The 24201-nt window shown below is 41.1% G+C and overlaps 2 protein-coding genes across 5 annotated transcripts in view; both read right to left on the minus strand.

The window, feature by feature from the left end:
- Positions 1 to 5815, minus strand: part of Phldb2 (pleckstrin homology like domain family B member 2) — a 212503-nt gene extending 206688 nt beyond the window's left edge. For all 4 annotated transcript variants that reach the window (XM_029544559.1, XM_029544558.1, XM_029544557.1 and 1 more), the window contains exon 1: positions 5643 to 5815. The gene's annotated coding sequence lies outside the window, so the exon portion shown is untranslated. The remainder of the gene's footprint in view (positions 1 to 5642) is intronic.
- A 5848-nt stretch (positions 5816 to 11663) lies between these two features.
- Plcxd2 (phosphatidylinositol specific phospholipase C X domain containing 2) overlaps positions 11664 to 24201 on the minus strand; it is a 53870-nt gene continuing 41332 nt past the window's right edge. Inside the window, exon 4 of the mRNA XM_021209433.1 lies at positions 11664 to 17612. Within this exon, the coding sequence (XP_021065092.1) occupies positions 17456 to 17612 (157 nt within the window). The 3' untranslated portion in view covers positions 11664 to 17455. The remainder of the gene's footprint in view (positions 17613 to 24201) is intronic.

A 24201-nucleotide genomic window follows, 5' to 3' on the forward strand; every position in this document is an offset into this window, starting at 1 on the left:
GTGGGTGGGTAGGGGAACAGAGGTGGGGGGAGGGGTATGGGAATCTTTCGGGATAGCATTTGAAATGTAAATAAAGAAAATAATAATTAAAAAAAAAAAAAAAAAAACAGTATCTAACATCTTTCTGTTGCCAAACTGAAAACCCATCAACAGATGTTACAGATTATTCCTGTAAAGATACATATGAGTGAAATGCAGACAAATGAAGTTTTGCCCAAGCCTAGACAGAAAGACAATGGTGGAGTTGGGTTATGGATGACGTTGGCTACTGTGTGTGCTTATGTTACCAATACAAATACATTCTATAATTATATGTCTATGAGAATGAGGAATCCCCATATTGTAGATAGATGCCAGACAAGATGAGTTTCAATAGAGGCCAATCAGGTTCCAGGAATTGGTATGGCTTATATTCATGATTGCTAGCTAGGAAAAAGTTAGATTTTTGTGGAATGAAGGAGTTTGAACTTGAGGTTTCATTGTCTTAGTGTTGGCAGAACCATTCTGGAACTTTCTTAGGCTATGAAGAAGTCTACCATGCGTATCTTCCCTGTGACCTCTTCGGCTTGGTCTCTGGATGTCCTCTCCCCTTGTGACATGATTGCATCCTAACTACGAGTTTTCAGCTGCTCACACTGTGAAATCAAATAAAATCCCCACAATGTGGCCCCATGAATGAAAGCCCCCCTTCCACAGAAACTCACTGGCACACCAACCAAGGGCACTATCCAAGATTCTTCTTAAGAAATGCAGCCTCCAAAACAGAGGCCAGTGGTGGCCAATGATGGCCCTGATCAGGTAGAATTCTCTGTAGGAAGGTATTGTTGGTAGTGTTGTGGTTCTATATCATGAACAAAAGACTGTGAGCGCTACCTCAGTGTTAGTGCACTTAAAATTAAAACTGTTCGAATCAGGTTCTCGAAATAAAGTTGGAGCTTTATGTGAAAATATCATCTTCGTTTTACATTCTGAGAAGCTCTCCAAGCTCTTGTGAGTTGCTATTATTATTATTATTATTATTATTATTATTATTATTATTATTATTAATTATTGTTTTTGCATTTAACCCCTTTATTGTTCCTATAAAGAAAATTGACCTTGCAATTAGGGGAGTGCAAGAGTTTTGAAGTTGTTATGGGCCTGGATAGTAATCACATTCTCTCTGTTGCTTACCTCAAACTTATTGATCCTCAAGGTCCATAGGAACTCTGAGGATACAGTGATTGAAAGGTCAACCAGAAGATGACTGCATGGAGGTACTAGTGGGTCTCCCACCCCTACCAATACAAACTACTTCAAGGAATACAAACTGGAGGATACTGTGTGTGTGTATATACACATTCTGTCATGAACTCCATTAATGTCTTATGTTGCTCAAGGGCAAAGACTTTGGCCCTTAGGTTTTTATTAAGTTACAATTACTGCCTTCATTTTCATTACTCCACAAAATATAATTAAAATAACACCACTATGGCTCTGACCTAGTAGAATTCTAGCCAAAACCGAGGGAACTGTTGTTTGAATGGGTCTTTACAGCTTGAGAACAGGTTGGACAATCATTTGACATTTTACAAGGCTGAAAAATAGCTGTGGGCCTCACTGCTCCCATTTGGAGGCCTTGCACATCTAGAAGAATCCTTGTGTAGCACGCGCGCGCGCACACACACACACACACGCACACACACACACACACAAGAATAAAGAATTTGAGGTCTAAACCCTAGAGGTCTTGCTAGATTTAAGCAACTGAAACAAGATCTCAGAGGGATTGAGTCTCAATTTCTTATCTAAGAAGACAGAACCTGAATACACAGTTTATCTCAACTGTTATGGCAGCTGCTATAACATAAAATGGCTGTTAGAACAGTCAATAAAATAACCCACACACCAGAAAGAAAGTTGAGAAAATGTTGAGCTTTCTTTCAGACCAGTGTAAAAACAGAAATCAATTAAAAAAAAAAAAACTTGTAAAGAACTGAGAACAGTAAGTCATTTGCCTAGCGTGCCAGAGCCCCTTTCACTACATCCACACATGATAATAAAGAAAAAAATTTCTATTTCCTCTGTATTACATTAAAATCAACCTAATAAACAAATGGAAGAGGGTTTGTGTCAAAAGTCAGAACTAATTTCTGTCAGAGCTTCTCAAAGGCATCACAAGACAACCTGTGGACATTGGTAGTTGTTTTACAAGGTCAAAAATGTACTCTGGGGATCAGGCAAAGGGATAAATGTAATCTCTAAGAGCCAAGCAAAGGCTTTAGAAAAGTACCCTCCACCCTTTTATAGCAGCAATGGACACAGAAGAGCTACTATTGTGTAGATTTGTTTCCCCGAACAATGACACAGAATATAGCCTTTCAGATCAGATAGACTCTAACTAACTCAAATGTTCTCTTATGTTCATGAATCCATGATGTGGACAAATTACACAGGTTTGTTTTTATTAGAACTGATGAAAAGGGTTAGTAAATGGAATTTAACCATTTATTCATCAAATGTTTGATATAGGTGGAGAATTCCTTTGAGACATTATCCTTTCTCTTCACGCTTCTCTGTTCCTTCCTGTGTTTTAGCTAAGGATAATAACACAAAAATAAGGTTCATATAAGGCCAACTGATTTAGGAGGTAGACGTGGTGATGCATCCAGAAATTCCTACTTGTAAGGCCTTTGTTGCCATATTCGTGAGGTGTGCAAGGGCAGGCTCAAAAAGAAGAAACCCTTTGTTCAACCATGTTCAACTGACCACATTTCATGATAGCACATCTTTATCTTAATTGTGTAAGTACTGAGCACTGTGGCTGCCTTGGAACTTGTGCAAAACAGCTAAGGACATTTTAAAGAGAAATTTGAGGTGAACAGAACTTGGGGTTGGTGTTTAAATAAGAATGCCCTCCCCATGGACTCAAGTGTTTGAATGCCCATAGGGAGTGGCACTATTAGGAGATGTGGTCTTGTTGGAGTAAATGTGGCCTTGTTGGAGGAAGTGTGTCACTAAGGATGGGCTTTGAAGTTTCAAATGTTCAAGTTAGGCCCAATCTCTCTCTCTCTCTCTCTCTCTCTCTCTCTCTCTCTCTCTCTCTCTCTCTCTCTCTCCCTCTATCTTCCTGCTGCTTGATGATTCAGATGTAGAACTCTCAGCTCCTTCTCCAATACCATGTCTGCCTGCACACCACCATGATAATAATGGACTAAACCTCTGAACCACAAGCCAGTCCTAATTAAATAGTGTTCTTTACAAGAGTTGCTGTGTTCCTGGTGTCTCTTCACAGCAATAGAAACTCTAACCAAGACAGACTCCAAGCTAATGTATGTCAATATAGTTGCCAATATTGGAACTTTAATAGAATGGGTTGCTAATTGTTCCTGGTAAAAGCCTCATTATACCAAATCCCTTGGATTTGATGAGGGGACATGAGCTGGAATGCATGAGATAAACGCTTGAGTTCCCAGAAACATGGTAACATCATCTCCTTTTCTGGTTTTACACTTCCAACAGGGACCATAGGTTTGAGGGCATGAAATGAAAGAGGCTGAGTCCTAACCTCAGAATAAACTAAGCTCACGAGGATCAAGAACATTCTAGTGACTGCTACACCTAGCTAGACTTCCTTTTGCTCCCTGCCTGTTTCTTCCTTTATGCTCCATCTAAGAGGTATGAAGTTCACTGCTTATGTCATTTGGTTGTAGTAGCACTCAACTGGCCTCAGGCAACACACAACCACAGACTAGTGCAAAATCTGTGTTAGTGAGCATTGTTTACCTTGCTGGCTTGGCTCTCTGGTATATGCTACTGTGTGTACTCAAGTCTTCTGAGAGACTTGAGACTTGACTTACGAGAAAGACAAGATTGGGAACAAAGTAGAAGTGAGTCCAATTCTGGGACTCACGACAGCATTATCATGGACAAATTAATTGACTTTCATGGCTCCAACTTCCTAATATGTAAAAGGAACAACAGTGCCTACACTAAGTCAGCCAATATCAACAATAATCTCCCCTAGCTAATATTAGATTTACAGAAAAACCTGATCTACCGTAGTGACCTTCCAGTATGAACTAGATGCCATACAGTAAGGATGTATAAGTGATAGAAGGCAGCCTGCAGCACTGTAAGTAAATCTGCCAGTATATTTGAATTTCCTGAAGCCTTTACCCACCTCTGTCACTTGTGTTATTTACAGACATGTTCGAGGTTGCAGCTATAGACATATTTAACATTTTGCAGGGTACCATCACATAATTCACAAATAGTTATTTTCCAAGACGGTTCTTGGAGGCAGCTCAGACATTGTCCAAACAACAAATGTGGTTTAATGTCTGCAGTGGTCTCAATTCCTGCATCTAATTAACTGTCAAGCCATTAAAAATTCCAGTCACAATCCTCACCTGGGGGTATTCACCTCCTACCCATAAATGATTGACCAAATAGGTATCACACATCACTTTGTTTAGAGCACCGGCCAACCTGTTTCCTAAATGGAATTCAGAAGAATTGGGCCTCCCTACCACAAACCACCTGAGTAATAATTGTAAGAGCTAGAAATCATTACATAGACCAGACAGGTCTGTGTAGTTACAATATGCCAGTTCTGCTACTAATGGGGTTACATTAAGACTAGAGAAGAGTGGATCATATTTGTTAAAAATAAAGTTTTTGGAATGTGTAAAATTGAGGATATTTCTATCCCCTCCCTATTATTTCTTAATAAACTGTTCTCCAAGAATAAGCTAGCATTTTGTTGGATCATTCAACTATGTTTCCTGGGTCTCCAGTGACAGCCGAGACTCTCTCTAAAGCCACAACTTCCTGTGCTTGAGGTGAAACTAGGCATTGGGTCTGTGAGTGAGTCTTGATTGAGTTAATGAGTCACTGAGCTGATACGGCTCTCGGGTGCTTACCACTCTGGAAAGAACAAAGCCTTCTAGGGGCTACAAATGCATATGGGCTCTTGCTGACTTTTGTGGATCCTTTCTATATAACAATGTGTATGTGTGCGTGTGTGTTCTATGGGGGCACTCAGTTAGGCAAGGACTTCGGTGGTCCTCCTTTAATGGTAAGAAACAGTGTTGGGTCAGTAAATGATTGACCTGGCTGCTCTGGTGATAAGCTTGGGTAAATAGACTTGGTTCTGCTCCAGAAATTTCAGGACTCTTTAACCCATTAGGTTCCAAAGCAAGAAAATGCTTGTGGTTTTTTGAGAAATCTTATCATTTGAAGTTGACAGCCTTCATAATTATATGCACTGTCCTTTCTGGTATCATCTTGTAAGCAGAAAGAAGCATATGAAAGCAAATTTCTGGAGCAAAGAGCTATGTTGGAGGAACCACCATCAATGGAAACTTGTCAATCAATCACAGATAGGATATTCTATAATGAAAGAGGAAAATAAATTTCTGCAAAACTTGAAGCATGTAGAAGAACAGTCAACAACTTTCAGAGGAGAGAAGATGGAAGAAAACCCAGCTTGCTTTCCAGGTTATGTTAATGGACAAAAAACTGAATTTCCCTCACATACAGGGATATCTACCATCTCTCCTTCAGCAGGCCAATGTCAAAAATGTCCTGGTTATGACGTGAGGCAAGGTATTTGTTCTGTGATCTTGAGAGAAGGAGCAATGATCAGATAGGTCACGTACCTCCATTGCCGCTTTCCTATCTGGCATCTTTCCTAGCTTCCTTCCCAACTTGGTTGGAGAATCTGGGGCTGAAGGAGAAGCATCCACTCTTCCCCAGGAAAGAAATGGGGATGACCCCTTTGTCTCCTTCCCTGCTGGCCACAAGCAGCAACTTGCTTATGGTCAGGAGTGTGGACAGATGTGAAGGAGGGAGTCTGTGCTGGTCTCTGCTACAGACCTGACCAATCAATACACACCAGGCCTACTCAAATCCAACCAGAGAGCTGGATGGCAGAACCAGAGAGCAGAACTCGGAGGTGGTGGCAGAAACCAGTGGCTGAAAGCTGTAGACTGTCCAGCAGAGATTACTTTGTTACTGGGTCTTATGTAAACAAGAGGTCTTGAGACTAACCTACATGAGAAAGGAATTGACTTTTTTTGAGACCTATTTTATAGTTCTTTGAAGAAATTGGGTTGTATGTATTGAAAACGTGGTATGTGTTGGACATATTTTCATCTGTGTTACAGTTTTGTGGTGAGGAAAAAAGGCTCAATGGAGTGATGGTCACACAACCAGAAGGAGGTGCTAAAATTGGTATTAGAACCAGCTCTGCTCTTGACGTAATGCCTGCAGTACTCTCCCCATGACACGGTCTGAAACAGTCTAATAAGGATGTCCAGGCCTGATTCCCAGAACTGTGAATATGCTACCTTATAGCAGCAGTTTTCAACCTGTGGGCCATGAATTTGTGAGTGGGGGGGGGTCAAATATCACATAGCCTGCATAGTAAATATTTATATTATGATTCATAACAGTAGCAAAATTATAATTGTGAAGTACAGTGAAATTTTTTTATGGTTGGAGATTACTAACACATGAGGAATTATATTAAAGGGAAAGACAGCATTAGGAAAGACAAGAACCACTGCATGATACGGTAAAAATGAACATTGCATATTTCATTATGGTGTATGTGTATATGTATGAATTAATTTAATTAGGATTACTTATAGGAGCATAGACTACTTATCTGTGGCTACACCATTGAAGAAAATGCCTCTCCATCTTCCAGCAGCCATCAATTGCTAATAGGTCTTTAGAAAATGGTGGGGGAACTCCTACATGAAGAATCTTGAGATGAAAGATTATTCTAATTTATTCAATCAGAATCCTATAGAATCATTAGAGGTTAAATCAAAAGCCATGTAATGCCAGAGACAGAGTCAAATATGAAAAATGCAAAGTTACTTGTTGGAAGATGATGGACAAAGGTCCTAAGTTAAGGAATTTAGACATCTTCTAGCAGCTAAAAAGTCAAAGACCTGGGTTCTCCTTGTGGACAGAGAGAGAGAGAGAGAGAGAGAGAGAGAGAGAGAGAGAGAGAGAGNAGAGAGAGAGAGAGAGAGAGAGAGAGAGAGAGAGAGAGAGAGAGAGAGAAGCGTGAATGGTCTCAATGGCTCATTTTAAACCTTTGGTGTAAGATAAAGAATTTGTGTTGTTTTGAGTTATCAAGTCAGGTACAATTTACTGTGGTAAGAGGCAGGTTATAATGCATGCCTTCCTTTATAATAGTGGGCTGGTTTTTAACCCTTCTACACTTTTATTCATATAGTCTCTATGTTTTTGAAATAGTAACCCCTTTCCCTGGGTATTTCATACACCCATGATGCCAGGGGAGGCAGCTGGATATGGTAGGAAACAGCTCCAGGAAGAGACTCAGAACCTGGACCTTTTCTTTTACCCTTTTTACATTTATCATCTTAGAACTCTGAAAAATGGAAACATAAATCTGTACTGGAGAGATGACTCAGCAGTTAAGAGAATGGGACTGCCCCTTTCAGAGGACCAGGGTTCAATTTCTGGTACACACATGGGCACTGACAACCATCTATAGCTAACATTTGAGGGGGTTTACTTCCGTCTTCTGGCCTCTGCTGGCATTATGCATGCATGTTGTGTGCATACATATACAGGCAAGACACCCGTACACATAAAATATTAATTTAAAAAGCTCTTGAATCAAAGTCATGTAACAACTAGGAGACATTAAAGCTATCTACGTCAAGTTTCCATTTTATAGCTCCTCTCCATACTTCTCAGTTACGTGACTTCTGGATCCTTCCTTCTACTTATGCTTCAAGTGGGGAGCTCTGATTTACCCACTTCTCTCTGAGAGGTGCTGTCCAGACCTGTACAAGGCAACCAAGCCTCACTGTATCTACCCGTGAGCCTGCTCCCTGCTCCCTACAGTCCATCTAACCATTCCATAAGATTCTTCAGACTTAATTTGGTCTTTTTATCTAGTTTTTTTTCTCACTTTACCTCACAAAAGAGTACCTATACTGAACAAATTAATATGAGTCTTAATTCTTTTTAATAGGGAGGATCAGACTTTTCTACTAGTCGTCTAAATTAGCCATACTTGTTTGCTTAGCAGAATTTAAGTGACACTTCACTTCATATCTAATGAAATGCAATGGTCTATAACTTCATAGAGTCACAGATCCTTTTTTCATTTATTTTATTGTTTAAATGGAGTGCATATGTGTGTGCCTATGTGTGGGTATATGCATGTGAGTGTTGGTGCCTATGGAAGCCAGAAGTCAAGTGCCCAGGAGATGGAGTTACAGGTACCTGGAAGTCACACGACATGGATGCTGGAAAGCAAATTTGGAATCTCTGGCAGAGCAGTTATAGGCCCTTAACCACTGAGCTGTCTCTCTGGCTGCAGGAATACAGATTGTCTTTTGAGAGTCGAATGAAAGCTACAGACTCTCTACCATAAAGAAGTACGCATTTGGCTAAGATTTAGGACCATTATGTTATCATTCTGCAGGATTTCAGCTCTCTGGAACTAATCTCTGATGTGTGGTAAGTTCACAAGGCCGGTGACTTTAGCAGATGTCAGTCTAATGTCTTCTTCCCTCTATGCTTTACAGAGGGCTAAAATGAGGACTCCTGGGCCTAGATCGAGTGAGCACCCAATTAGGATCAAGCAAGAAAGACTTCAGGTCCCACAGCAGCTGAGTTCTCAGGTTAAACAAAGAATATCTTTCAGTGGCCTCATTATGCAGTAAGAATTTACCGTTTAGGAGCTTTCTACAAGATAAATCTCAGTCTTTAGATTCCTGGCTGCTTAGATTAAAGCTACCCCACCGCGGAAGCTGTCTCTATCACATGATGCTCGCGGGCAGAAGCCAACAATTCTATGCTCCTCCAAGTTGGATGCTACCCTCAAATCTCAGCCAGCTGGGAAAGCATCCTGATCTGAAGTTCATCCAGGCTGCCCTGGGTGAGGTTAGAAACACACAGCCACTGTTGCTAGTGACATCTCACTCTCTGTGAGACTGAAAGGTTTCAGTTCTTCAAAATAATAATATACCTTTGGTCACAAGGGACAGATTTGTAGGGGAGGGGAAACAAAAACATGCAACTGGTTGGAAGAATTCCTTTTGGAAAAAAATGTCACACATACACCAAAACATTAGGACTTTCAGGCACCTTCCTCTCAGGAATTCTCAGAGAGGCAATCATCTTCAAAGGTGAAGAAGTGAGATTTGCTCTCTGAGTTCGGGATTTACCCAGTGTGGCCAGGACACAAAGGTCTTTTCTCCTCTCTGGCATGAATTGTTTTAAATGTGGAAGATGGATGCCTATAAAAAATATGAAGTTCTGAAAAAAAAAAAAAGATCTGTTTTTCTATCTCACATAGTAGCCCCCATATGTACTTAGCGACCAAAGAGTGGGTAAGAAAGAAGGCAGTGGACGGATCTTGGTTCTGGGGTAAAGTGTGGGTGGCAGCATCAGCTGTGTGCCCCACCCATCGAAGTCTAGAAAGGGTCAGAAATGTAGGATATTCCTGTAGCTTCTTCCAACACGCTTTTTAAAAAGCTGAAAGCAATCTTGCAAGGGGAATTTATATCACTATTGAAACACCACTTGCTACAAAGAGGGCAACCACAAAATAAATACAACATGAGCAAATTGACATCAAACATCAGCGGGATACTACAGCTGCTGCTTCTTCTTCTTCTTCTTCTTCTTCTTCTTCTTCTTCTTCTTCTTCTTCTTCTTCTTCTTCTTCTTCTTCTTCTTCTTTTCTTCTTTTCTTCTTCTTTTCTTCTTCTTTTCTTCTTCTTTTCTTCTTCTTTTCTTCTTCTTTTCTTCTTCTTTTCTTCTTCTTTCCTTCTTCTTTCCTTCTTCTTTTCTTCTTCTTCTTCTTCTTCTTCTTCTTCTTCTTCTTCTTCTTCTTCTTCTTCTTCTTCTTCTTCTTCTTCTTCTTCTTCTTCGATGATAAAAACATTTCCTTACTCAGTTGAGACTTCGCTCCTAACTGATTGGAGTTGACTAAGGGGTTAACAGCATTCATTTTACTTAAGGAGATGATCACCTTTAACCATGTAATATATGATCATGTACACCAACGTACTGTATATCAGCATATATGTCATCCTCGGTATGAGTCCCACTGTCTGAACAACACATATTTGGTATAGGAATTTCACAACTTTTTATATACCAAAACCATATTTTTATGACTCCTTCTATGATATACCCTATGAAATAAAGAATTGCCATTTCCAGTAGTTTAATGTATAAATACAGGTGATGGATACTTCTTAGGACATTGTCTCCAATGTTTTCCTTACACACTACTGATTTCTCTACCACTGACCTCCCTTCCATTGGGGTGGGGAAGAAAAAGGGTGATCCAAATCTAGGTAGCCAGTATCACCCATTTTCCTGTAAAGGTCCATGTGTGGACCACACTGTCTGAAGCGCTCTCTTCTATGTCTCAGTGATTACTTCCTGCCAAATCACTCAATCAACATGCACGTTATCAGGCAACTGTGTTAAACTCATGGTGCTAGTTAGAGAGTGTAGGTGCAAAGTCAAACCTCTAGCAAGAGTAGCTGTTAGTAGTGACGGTTTACTGAGCTCCACAACCTGTAGTTTTATAGATACAGACTTTGCCTATGGTCATATAGACGGGAGGTGATGGAATTCATACGGAAATTTTGGTTCATGCATGTGCTATGCTTATAGCCTGGTGATAACATGATAAATTAATCTGTGGTTAGGAATTACGGAGTCCATACATAACGCAAAAGCTTCTTTGTAAGAGAAACAATGCCTCCACCAAAGGCTTGTTAAGAAGTTGAAGAAGGATAATAATATCTTTGCAATAACGGGATACAGCTTACACCTAGTTTGACTGTCTTTGGGCCTGGTCACAGTATACCACATACATGAGGTTACAATGATGAAACCTGGTACTTCATTGAGTCATACATTACATATGAATACTAGTTTTGTTTTTGTTTTTGTTTTTTTAAAAAAAACGGATTCATTGATCATGATGCATATGAAAGTAGGCCAGAGACAGGTGTGTCAGATTCATAAAAGCAACATCTAGATGCATACAGAGAATTCCTACCATGGCATCATTCTTAAATCACAGAGGCAGCTTTAACAGACATAATGTCATTCCTAATGATTTCTCCAGCATGTGGCTTCATGTGATACATTGTTGCTCAAAAATAATTTAATCTCTGCTAAATTGATTTTTATAACACATTATTTTGGAAATGTATAAGGCAAAAAAAAGTGGGGCGTGCATTTGAGGAGATAAAATGGACCTGGATATCACATTAAAAATAATTACAAGAAGACAATATTGTAATCTCCACCGCAGCAGAAAGGTCAGGTTAATCTTACTTATTCATCATATGCATGGCTAGGTCTCCTCTCCTGAGTATTTTTGCATCCAGTAATTGTTCAAATGAGGGTGAGGCAGAGATGGTGATCAAGTGGGACTATGGATGTCACTAAGGTCTGGGCTAACTTTAGCAGGAAGAATGATGTGCTAAAGCTGGAGCTGGGAAAAGCGTGGTAGGCATGACAGTGTAGACATTCCACACACATTGCCCATCCCAGGGATTGCAGAGATGAGTCTTCTTGACACCAAATCTTCACCTCTTTAAAACAAAGTTAGATGTGGGTCAGTAAGCAAATGTTCATTCAAACCAAGGAAACACGGCTATTAAAGATTCATGTTTATTACTAGGTTTAAACCTTGTTAACTGGCTCAAATCAAATACAAGGAAACACATCATATGGTCAAACCTATTAACACTATTTTTTTTCACAGTTAAAATGAGGTACTGTGGCTTCACAATAGTTTAGGATGAATCAAGTGATTTAATCCAGGTTTCAAGAAAGAAGAGATACAATTCAACAATTACTTCCTAAAGGGAAAGAAGGCAGGTGAAGTGTATGTGACGTTGACAATCAGGCCACAAGATACATCTCAGAGTGTCAAGTAGCATATATGCACAATTTTATCTCTAACCTTAAAATTCGTAAAAATTGATCATTATTTCTTAAGTTTAGCAAACCACATGCATTGCAGTGTAAATCAATGAATAGAAGACAAAATATAATCTCCATTACAGTATTTATCAGATACACAAATTATCTGAACTGACCAAGACTGATTTTTACTATGACAATTTCTGTAACTTTAAATTACTGATCAGGGAGGCTAAGTATTACAGTTGATATGTACATAACACAAATAATGCATATACAATCTGTATTTAGTCCTTATTCATACTGGGGTAATAATAGCAGCAAGGTATTATTATTTCTAGAACATAATCCAAGAGTTATCATCTTGATACTATAAATCTATCATTGACATATTATTAGTGCTATAAACTGATAACAGGTGTGACATTGCAACTATACAGAGTTGCCAAAGGCCTATATGACTTTTCAAAGTGCTATGCTTCTTAGTGGGCGTAACACTGTGAGCAAACCTGTGCTATATGATTTAAACATTGGTCCCAGTTTTAGGGCTCTAATTAAGCATAGTTCTAATGATTGGATGGGAGCAGGAGGAAGAATAATTCACTGGAGAAGGCTAAAGAGCAACTCCCATCATGGACAGAGCGTATTCTCTGTCAGCATCTTGTGATGCAGTCATTGGCAGATGATGGAGATGCTAGCGACAAGAGGGGAAAGTAGCCTTCTGTGAAGGGAGTGAGAAAGGATGATGGAAAACTGCCTCGAGATTGTTGATGCAGTTGCCTCAACAGATGTGCTTCCGAATTGCTCCCAAAGAGAAGAGAGAATTGTCTTATTCAAACCATTTCGTTTTAAAATGGGTTTGATAAATTTTAGAATATTTTTACACGGTCTAAGACATAGTTTTTTTTTTATTTTTATTTTTAAAAAGAAGAAGAATCAATAGCATCATGGTAGGGTTGCTTCAGAGTTAGGCTAGCTCAAGAGACATGACCATTAGTGTCAGTGTGTGCAGCAGGAAGCTGGGGAATTCAAAGGCTGTGGATGTAGGAGGTCTCTTGGGGCAGTAACAAGCTGATTAGAACCATCTGGAACAGCGGGGAAGTTTATACTGACATCACTTGGTATTCAATCAGTCCACTCTCCCTGTGTCCCAAGGTGACACTACTGAGTAATGAAACTGTGGTATCACCTACAAGGAAGCAGCTGCGGTAGAGGGTTAAGATTCGCTAGACAGTTAATGAAATCAACAAGGACATCTAAGGTCTTCTATGCTGTACCAAATGAGCTTCCTGTCATCTTGGGTGTTTGATACTCTCAATGTCTACTGTTTCCTCTAGAGAAAACCTGCCTCTCAGGGGCCCATGTACATTTGGGCAGATTTCATTGAGTCCCACACATTATGTAGACTCCGAAAGGTACAACTCCATCAGCCTGTACCACACTCTTGCATGACTCTAACCTTATTCTCTGCACATGTGCATAAAAGGGAGAATCATGCTAAGGATGGATCCCTGGAGTACAAGGCATTCAGGCTGAGTTCTAGGACCTCATAATTTATGAATCAGCCACCTGAGATGCACGTCATTATTAAAGATGGACGAACCAATGACAGCTTAGCCCAGCTAAGGGAGGAGATCTTGTGACTGTGGCTCATACACTAGCCAGTTCTGGTTCCCAGAACATAACAAACAATCAAGGACATCATAAAACCTCTGTAATGATGTCATCTTGCAGTCCTTTTGCTTCTCAGAGGAAACAGCGGTTTCCTTTCAGCCTGGATTTCTTCTGGGTCTCCACCTTACACTTTGTGCTTGTGTGTATTATGTCTCTTTAGAAATGCATCCTGACCTCTGACCGCTGACCATAAACCTAACCCCTGACCCTTGCTTGACCCTAACCCTAACCACTGAAAAAAATGTGAATATCCAGACACATCAGAAAGCTTCATTTAATCTCAGAATGCTTCATTTAATTGCCTTCCTGGATAGAAGCATGAATTTCCAGACATGGACATGAGACTATAAAAAAAAAAAAAATCTAGGATTCTTAAGGTCTGTCATTATCTCTCCTCAGATCTTGTGCTTTTCTTTGCATGTATATAAAAATGTCGGATTTGAACTCTAAACTCTAGATTAACAGTTCTAAAAAATTCAGGGTCTGGACCCAGCACTAGAGAAAACAATGACTATCAAATCTTATGCAACAAATATAAGCTTTTTTTTTTTTTGCATGACTTCTAAGATCTGCCATGATCTCAGACCAAATCCTCATACACTCGCCAGTCTCTCCCATCACATCCATCCTGACCTCTCCGTTCAATCCGAAGAACACTGTCTCCATCCATAACGTACTTGGAACTTCTGGTAAACTCAGTGTTCAAGCCCTGAGACACCGTTCTAAGCCACAGCGACCTAGGGCATCTAGGTCTGGGCCATCAAGGAAATATGGCTGTGTTGGAATGGTGTAGAGAGTTCAGGAAGAACCCGGTTAAATTTCCAAACAGAAATGAACCCCAACTAAGTTAATCAAGCGGCACTTTAGTTGTTCTTGAAGTTGATTCTGAACAACTATGAGAGTTTTTTTTTTGTTTGTTTGTTTGTTTTAAATCTGAATGAGTCCCCAGATATTTGAGAACATGTGATGTATTTGGGTCAAAGCTCTCACTTGTAACTATGGCAGAATGAGCCCTGGGTCCCACGTTCTACTTTTTCTCTGTCCAACTCTTCTGCCTGGTCTTCAAGGCACAGAATGCATGCAGCCTTTCCAACACCGGAAGCCTTTTCTTGGGGCAGAGATTTGAGTCATTCCTGGGAGAAACTGTGAATAATCCTCTTCCTACCTCTCAGACGTTCAGAATAACAGCAAGGCCGGGACCCTAACGCAGCATGGACGAGCCGGTGAATATGCACTCGTGTATCCATTGTGGGAGAAGGGGCCCATACACGGGGCCTTGGAAGTGCTCTGTGCTTCGGTGTTATGGATGCTTGATGGTGCAGGATGCAGACACTGAGGTGTACTTAAATGTCAGAAGTGAAATACAACTGTGTATTTAAGAGCAAAGGGAGAAAATGAAGTAAACAGTTCACGGAACAGTCTGCAGCCTTAAAGTGAAACTGGTATTCATCCGGTGCGGATACCTGATGACACACCAGGCTCCATAGCACCAAGCACCCAGACAAAGCTGGGGCGCAATAAAACAGAGTAGAATGCCTCTCCTCTTGCCTCCTTATCTCTTTTCCAGGTAACAAAGAGTTAACAGAAGGGAATAATCTAGTCCCTTGTAACTAACTGATAATTAAAAACAAAACCAAAAAATAATGCAACAATAAAAAAGCAAAAATAAAAACCTGAGGGTAGGCTAAGGTTTTGGGAGCTTCTCTGCAGAGCGCATCGTCACAACGGAAGGGAAATGAAGATGGTGAGGGCATGCACTCCTACACAATGAGAAATCCCTGTGCAGAGAGGCTCTGCCAAATTTGACAAGATCATGCCAGAAGCCACCTCTGGGCAGGATTCAAACTCAAGAACAGGAGAAGCTAAATCAGGTTTTCTCAGAGGCCTTTGTGCTGTGGCCTCCATGAACTATAGAAGTGAAAAGTCAAGGCTTAAATTACTTTAGGGAAAGAAAGGTCAGATGGTCAGCCATTCGGGGCATGCATGTTTTCAATAGCTCATCCAAGATATCCCCACCGGCAGTCAGCATGCACAACTGACAAGGAGAGATGTGAGAAAGTACTAGAAGGTCCAGCAATCTCTGTAAATATGCATCCCCACTCAGCGCTGCCTGTTTATATTCCTCCTTAGGAATGTGGAATGTGACACCTCCTTAGGGATTCTCCAATAGGGCTGAAGGTTAGCAAAGCACATTCACATATGTGCCCAGCCATTATTCCTAGTTCTGCTCTTCCAGTGCTCTAACAGAAGTGCCTGTGTAGTTTCTCACAACCCTTTCACTTCTGCCCCTGTGCATGCCTTTGGCAGTAGCTTCCTAGATCTGGATCATATCCACACCTATACATTGTCCTCAGCAGGGTTGGGGTCGGGGTAGGGCATCAACAGCAAAGTTACGAGGTCACTCCCAGCCCCTGAGGTGCGCCATGCAGTGCATGGGTGGGTGACCACAGCAGCGTCCTGTGTAGGAAAAGTTCAGCAAACATCTGTGAGTGTCCTTCAGGCCGGGGACACTGCAGATCCTTACTCTACGAATAAATAAATCAATAAATATTCAAACAAAGCAAATGAAACAAAAGAGGGCTCTTATCAATACAAAGCACCTCTTATCAATTAAAAAAAAAAATCTCCCCCTGTGTCTCCAAGCCCTCATGCAATGGCAGTTGGCAGAGCAGCCCACAGGAAGTAGACTACATGGAAAAACAAGCAGAAATGTCCAGCATTGCTTTTTTTCCCTCACTTGATGACATAGGAGTCATGCTAAATGTCCCCGAGGTAGTCTTGTTGGCAAGGAGTTACTGACTGGCTCCAAACCCACTTGGGCCATCGTCCTTTAATTCCATTGCACGTTCCCACGCATCCTGTGTCAGCCTCCTCCACGGTGTCATAGACAAGCATTGTGCCGTGCAGCAGACCAGGTCCCAGGCAGACAACCAATAAAATAGGATTCTGCTATCTGGCTTGAAGACCTCACTCCAAAGAGGACTTTGCCAAAATGATCCAGGTACTTGCCTGATGGTCGTTTGGGGAGAAAGTTACAGAACTAAATCAAAGAACTCTGGCATGCAACAAACATGCATGTTAAGTTTGTATTGGGCCCTCACATAAATGACTTTCCAACTACTGTTCCTTTCATTTTAAAGACAGGGCCCAAAATATATTAAAATAAGAAAATACTTTTTCTGATGCCAAGGGTAGGGTGCACTGCTTATATGAAGAATAAAGGTGCCCACTTTTAGTCCAAGATATGCAGAGCTAGCCTGTGGCTGAGCACTGTGATAACAAACATATCTTGCTCTCATAGCAAAGTGATGATACTGTACAGTTCATGAGAGACCTGGTTCTTGGCTCCGCAGGAGTTCCTTAGAGCACTGGGTTGATGGCAGAGAGCTCTCAGGGTGGTCCATGCTTGCATGTGCCATTCTTCTGACCAGGAATGCCTTTCTGATTTAGTCTTCACATAGGCTCAAATGACCGCAGAAGACAAGAGGAAGCTGGGCTAGTTAGGATGTTGCATAGCCCGCAGAACCTGAAAAGGATTCTTCCATCTTCTATTTGCCACCACAAGCCACTGGGGGAGATCCTGATGTTAACCATAGGAAACATGCATTCTTCTCTTAGACTTAAGTTTGTAAAAGTGTCCTTTGGGGAAAATGCATTGAAAACCCTTAGATCTTTTTTTATTATTATTATTTTTTAAGTCCAAATAGCTATGTGAGGAAAGAGAGAGGGCCTTCTTTCTCTTCCTCATTTCCCCATGACTGCCTACGAGTGAGCCATCTTTCGTAGAACCCTCTAGAATCCTACCTTGGATCAACAGCCTCAACCTCAAATTAAACAAAGCATGAATTCAACACTTAGTCAGAGCTCGATCCTCTAGAAGGTCGTTCAACTCAATCACAGTCGTGGCAAAGTCTATCAGGTCCACGAAGTCAGATGTGATGATGTTGACGCCCATGGCGCCAGGCTTTTGAGTCTTCACCCAATCAAGGATGGCAGGGAGATTCCTACATGGAGAAAGCATTGGGCGAAAACAGGATAAACAGACAGTCAGGGTTAAAGTGACAACAGCAGCAAAGCGAATGAGCCATTTCTGTCACTACAAAGTGTGTGTCAGAAACACATCAGCCTTACATCTCCATGCATTAGGATTAGTCTTCCACCAGAACTAACCTCTCCAAAGCTTCTGTTATGCAAATGACTATTTGCTTCTAGCATCAAATGGACAGCCACATTAACAGGACACTGAGTCCAATAGGCCTCTACTGTTAGGTTCTTAGGGTTCCTTGTAAAAAATTTCAAACATATGGCAAATTGAAAGAGGTTTTACAGTAAATGGATCCGCCCCTACCTCTTGCCACTGCTATTTTACTATTTTGCTTGCCACGTATCTATCCGCGCATCACTGTCGCTCTGTATGAATACAACATAGCCTATCCATTTTCCTATTGATAGGTGCACTGACTGTTTTTAATTTGCAGTCATTATGAATAAACTATTATGAGCATTCCTTTATTAGTCTTTTTTATGGGCATCATCTTTTATTTTACTTGGATAAAAATCAAGGGACAGGACCAGTCTATGATAGGGTTTATTTATATTTAGTTTTATAAGAAACTGCCAGAGCTTTCCTCGAGGGGGCCACTCTACTTTACAGTTACACCAACAGAACAGGAAAGCTCCGGACGGTTAACGTTATCCCTAAAAATTGGTCCCACTACTGTTGTGAAATCTAGTCATTCTAAACCAAGTCTGGTGATTCATGCATGTCTGTGATCCTAGCCCATGGAAGGTTGAAGCAGGAGGATTGCTGGGAATGCAGTCTGGATTTGTGTACCTTTTCTCTTGCAAGTATCTACGTATTCATCACTTTAACAATTCTTCCACTTATCCACTTAGTTTTTAATTATTTTTTATTATTTTGCATTTTTGTATTTGTTCTCTGAGAGTTTCATACAATATGGCTCGATATTATTCCTTCTTTCTTCTTTTAAATGTTAAATTTTAGAAATCCTTTTTACATTTGGGATACTAGCCTTTTGTCAGATATATTTGGCAAACATTTCTTCTACCTTGTATTTTTCTCAACAAAATATTTTGATAAGCTTAATTTTGATGGAGTCCAACTTGTTTTTTTTTTTTTTTTTCTTTAAAAAGATTTATTTATGTGGATGTCTCCTTATGAGGGCATGTGCATGTGTGTGTAGATGTGTGTGTGTAGATTGTGTGTGTGTGTGTGTGTGTGTGTGTGTGTGTGTGCCCTCATGGCGGTATGTGCAGGTGTGTGCAGAGGTGTTCACAGAATCTAGAAGAGGGAGTTGGATCCCCTGGAGCTGAAGTTACAGGCTGATACCTGAACTTGTGTCTTTGACTTAGCCAACTCTCCAGTGAGTGCACTTAACTCCCGCCATCCCTCCAATCCTCCATCACTTTTTTTTTATATATATATACTTTCTGTGATTTGCTTAAGAAATGTATTCTCTTCCAATTCACAAAGATTTCCTTCCTTCCACATTTCCTTCTGAGAGCTTCAGGGGATTCACCTTTATCTTACTTTTTTAAAACTACCAGCAGTTAATTTTTACAAAAGGCCAGGGTTCACTTTCCACAGAGATAGTTATCCTAGTACTGTTCATGGCTCTCTAATAGATTAATATTTAATCAGCTGTCTCTTGAATACAGTTGCTAGGGTTATTTGATAAACAGAAGACTTCCGGTGTGACAGAGGCTCAGAGCTCATGATGCAAATAACACTTTCAATCCAGTGTGAGGTAAGTGTGAGGAGCCACAGAGGAGGAAGAGAAGAGCCATCAAGGCTACTGTCTGTCTTGCCTCACGGTAAACACAGCTCACTAAATACCCAGCAAAGGAAGGTAGAAACTGGCCTGCAGTTGATTATTGCATGTCTAGGTATCCTTTGGGTTGGATTTGCTCTAGCTAACATCCTTGGCCCCTCTCTTCTGCTACTCATGCTCTCTCCCCTCCACCATTTCTATCCTCCACTGAAGCTGCCATTGCTCTACCATGAAGCACCCTCATTTCTTGGTCTTCTAGAAAGAGTGATGATAAGACCTCAGCTCTTCTCTCAGCGAAGACTTTATTGCCATGGGTTGAAATAATCTTACTGATCAAATCTCTTTTTAAAAGAATTATATTAGCTGATGGTGGTACAAAAGTCCTTCTAGTTTTAGTTGGGACTCTTGCAGATCTTAATTTACTAAAATTCCTCGTCTGTTGGCTACTCTTCCTTGTGAAACAGGATGAATCAGAAAGGTAGTACATGGAAAGTGTTCAGAGCAATGGCTGCTTAGAGCAGTGTCATGTATTTGGCAAAGGAAAGGGATCATAAACAAAAGAATAAAGAGTTAGAGAGAGAAACACTTGGGGGAGTAGGGATAGGAAACCCTTTATATATCCACACAACAAAGTGTTGGGAAGAGGGGCTGAAGAACACCGAACTCCCAGACAAAGGCCAAAATTTTCCAGCAGTCCACATGAAGGACCAGTGGTAGTGAGCTTGTAACATTTAGGATTCAAAGGATCCCTGGTCAGAACCTATGTTTGGAGATCCTGCGCCATCTGCTGGTCATTCTGGGGAAATGATACTTGACACCTAGAGGCAGCTCCGACCCTTTGCAGACTATAAATCCATACTTTCCAGTTGAAGTGGTGAAAAAAAGCTCATCTCAGAGACCTCAAGAACGTGTGCAGGGACACCCGATTGTCCAGGGGACTGTGTTAGCTCGCTTAATCTGTCATAACAACACATACAGTGTTGACTTCAAAGAACTGGAATTATTTTCCCCTGTTCTAGAGGCTACAAGGTCAAGGTTAAGATGCTATTGGGCTGGGTTTTTCTGAAGCCCTTTCTCTATTGCAAGAGATTTCCTCCTCCCCACACCCTCCCCTCAGCAACCCATGTGTCATTTTCTCTGTATGCACACACATATTCCTGTAGTCTCTTGCCTTTTTTTTTTTTTTTTTTTTTGAGATCATATTACATTTTCCAAGATGACCTTGACTGTCCACTCCTCTGCATGGCTGCTGGGATTACAGGCTTATGCTGCCAGGCTTCTCTTCTATTGTCTCTGGGTTTAAGTTTCCTTTGGACTTCAGTGTGAGTAGATTAGAACCCCCTGTAATGGCCTTTTACCTTAATTCTCTCTTTAAAATGCAATGTCTCTAAAGGTACTCACCTTCACTTAAGGGAGGGGATCAGTACAAAGGTCTGGGTGGCCTCGAACTTACAAAGACCTGTCAACCTCTGCCTCTGCCTCTGGAGTGCTAGGTCTAAAGGCGTGCACCACTAAACCTGGCTGAATTATTATTTTAATACAAGGATTTGAAGAGAGGGGACATAATTCAGTGACGTTAATAGGTACCCGACAGGTTTCAACTCCAGGCCCCCTGTCTGCATCCAGACTCACTGTGAGTACTCTGCATCAGGTGTCTTCCAGTGTGAGGAAAGCTACAACAGAAATCCAGGCTGAATTGCCTATATATGTTTGTGGCTTCCTTCCAAAGTGATGAACCAACGTGAACAACAGAGTCTCATGTTCCAAGTTCATCTAAAAGTTGGGAATTAGCTTCCCACCAAGGAAACTATCTGGTCCCCAGTAGGAAGACACACTGGATCTTCCCTGGGTTTGAGCTGTTGATCAGGGCTCGGAATCAGCTATGTAGCACCCCTGTTGCACCCAGTGCAGACAGCCTTCAGGGTGCTGGTGCTCAGGGGGAGAGCCCACGATTATTCAGTTGTGAAATGACAGTCATGTGATTTGCTGGCACTGAGGAACAGACTCCTAACCACAGCCACGTTTCTGCTCCACTGATGTGTAGGCACAGGAATGTAGGACCACACTCCTAATATTCCCATGAGCAGAAAGGGCGAGGATGCCAAGAGAGCTACTCATTTTAGGGACACATTCTTACTACCAGATGGGAGACCTTGCCTTTGTGCTCACGCTATCTTCATGACCACTAAACAGAGAGGCAGCATCCATCGGCAGCAAGACTAAGAAAGCAGGTCATGAGACTAGTGATACTGTGGGTGACCAGCTGTAACCAGTGTGCGCTGGCCAGATCTAGGGACTACTAACTCAATCATGGGGACCTAGGAACACTAGGAAATTAAGTTCAGACATTCTTTCTGCTCACAGTAGTGCCCAGCACTACACAGGCAGAAGCCCGGCAGTCTTGACAGACCCTTGGCTCTCACAGGGGCCGTAATCTTAGCTGTAACATGTGGTTCTGGATCACTTACCTTCCCTGAATACTGTTGTACATTAGGACCCACAAGGGCCTTACATAGTGTGCCCCTTCTCCACTTCAAAACTCTGGCCTGGATTTAAGAATCAAATAAAAGCATTTGCAAAAGGGTACCTTTTATTCAGAATAAAGGACCCATCCTTGATGTGAAATAGCCTCTTTGGTGGCCTACACAGATTTGCAGTCTTCACTCAGGAATAGAAATGTTCATGTTAGATTTTGCCGAAAGACTATGGGGCAAAAGCTACAGGAGTCCTCTGTGTCTCTCCATCTGCCTCTTTCCAGGTACTCTTTCTGTTTTTCTGGATATACAGAAAACTTCACTTTTATTGAATGAGTAAGTAACATTAAGCTACAAGTTTACCCAAAGAATGAATAAAATGGAACAGGAACTTGAACATACATTAAAAAAGAAAATGCATAATTCTAGATCCTTTTAAGAGATACCACACTGGATTAAGGTTGATTGCTTGACTTAATGATTTCATTTAGCTCACACTTATAATCCCAACCCTCTTAAAGACTGAGTCAGGAGGATTGCAAGCAGTCAGTTTGAGGCCAGCCTGGGCTACAGACAGGGTTTCACTCTGCCATACCCTTGTCCCCAAAGAGTGTTAGCATCTAGCCTAGTCACATCTTCTCCTGGCTTTGAACTCACAATCCCCTTGCCTCAGCCTTCCAAATGCTGGGGATGGCAGGTGTGCAGCACTATGGCCAGCTGAACACAGTTAATTCCGTTAAGACTGTGAAGAGCTGCATGGAAATGAGCCCGTCATCAGTCCATGGTTGACATTATCAGGAATTCTCAGCACAAAGCAAGAACCTTGCTGTTACTTGCCTTTAAAACTCCTGACTAAGCACATGGCTATTATTTGAAACCATGTTTTCAAACTCAGAACCAAATGAGTGTGACTAGGCATGTGACTGGGCACATAACTGACTAGACATGTGACTGACTGGACATGTGACTGACTGGTCATGTGACTGTCATGGGACTGTCGTGTGACTGGGCATGTGACTGGACATGTGACTGACTGGTCATGTAACTGGTCATGTGACTGACATGTGAATGGTCATGTGACTGGCTGGGCATGTGACTGGGCATGTGATATGACTGAATACAGCTTTCATTATCTAAATTCCAGTCATTACCCAGAACTCAAGAACTAAGCAGATTCTTGTAAATCTCATTTTTAGAAAACCTAAATACATCAGTTTCTTCATCTTGTATTACAAAGGATAGCCTACTGAAAAGTGAATTTATAATATCCCTCTATCATATTTGTCATGTACATATATACACATATGCATTATATACATACATGTACAAGTACATATACAAATACACACTTATACACATACATGATCTACATATACACCCAAATGTGCGTATACATGTAATATGTTTTCTTGACATCCTCTATCCATCATTCACTGGTGCCCAGGACAAAGAGTATCATCTCATACAAAATGACTAGATCATCCTCGTTTATCTGTAGATCAGGCCTAATTCTATCCCAAGGGAGTATTTGAGGCTGTGGCATGATACTCAAGACTCATTCACGGTCACGAAAGAAGAAAGAACAAACTCCTGGAGGACCATCTCATAGTCCCTAGCATGGAGCATAGCAAACTGTATTTAGTGCTTCTTAAACAGTGAGTATCCCAGTCAGCTGTGTGGCCAGTAAGAGGATCACCATGGGTATGTGTCAAATAATAAATAAATAAAAGCCACTCGCTGACATTGGCTCTGAGTACTTGTCATAGTATCAAAATATAGTGAATATTTATGGAATAATGCAAACATTTTAATAAAGTGTCAAAGGATTCTTAGAGCGCTATTCATATACTACCCCTAGAATCCACAGCTTTCCAAAATGGTGTGTTTTATGTTTTTGTTTTTGCAATTCTCAGTTTTACTGTCGTTTATTCAGAATAAAATCAATTGAAATGGTGTGTGTGTGTGTGTGTGTGATGTGTCTGCAGATATCGTTGTGTGTAGGTACATGTGTATGTGCTTGTGTGGGAGGCCTGAAGACAACCATGGCTCTCATTCTTTAGATATAATCCATTTGGTTTTGAGAGTCTCTTGCTGGCCTGGAAGTTGCCAATTAAGTTAGGTTTGTCAGACGGTTAGCCTCAGGCACCCAGCTATCTCTACTTCTCCAGTGTTGGTTTCTGGGCTCACTGTGCTCTGGACTGTTTTTGCAAGAGTTCTGGAAATCAGATCTTCATGCTCGTAAGAGAAGTTTACTAATGGAGTTATCTCCACAGCCTGAGAGAGGGAGAGAGAGAGAGAGAGAGAGAGAGAGAGAGAGAGAGAGAGAG

This window comes from Mus pahari, chromosome 12 (assembly GCF_900095145.1).
Source record: "Mus pahari chromosome 12, PAHARI_EIJ_v1.1, whole genome shotgun sequence".
NCBI lineage: Eukaryota > Metazoa > Chordata > Mammalia > Rodentia > Muridae > Mus > Mus pahari.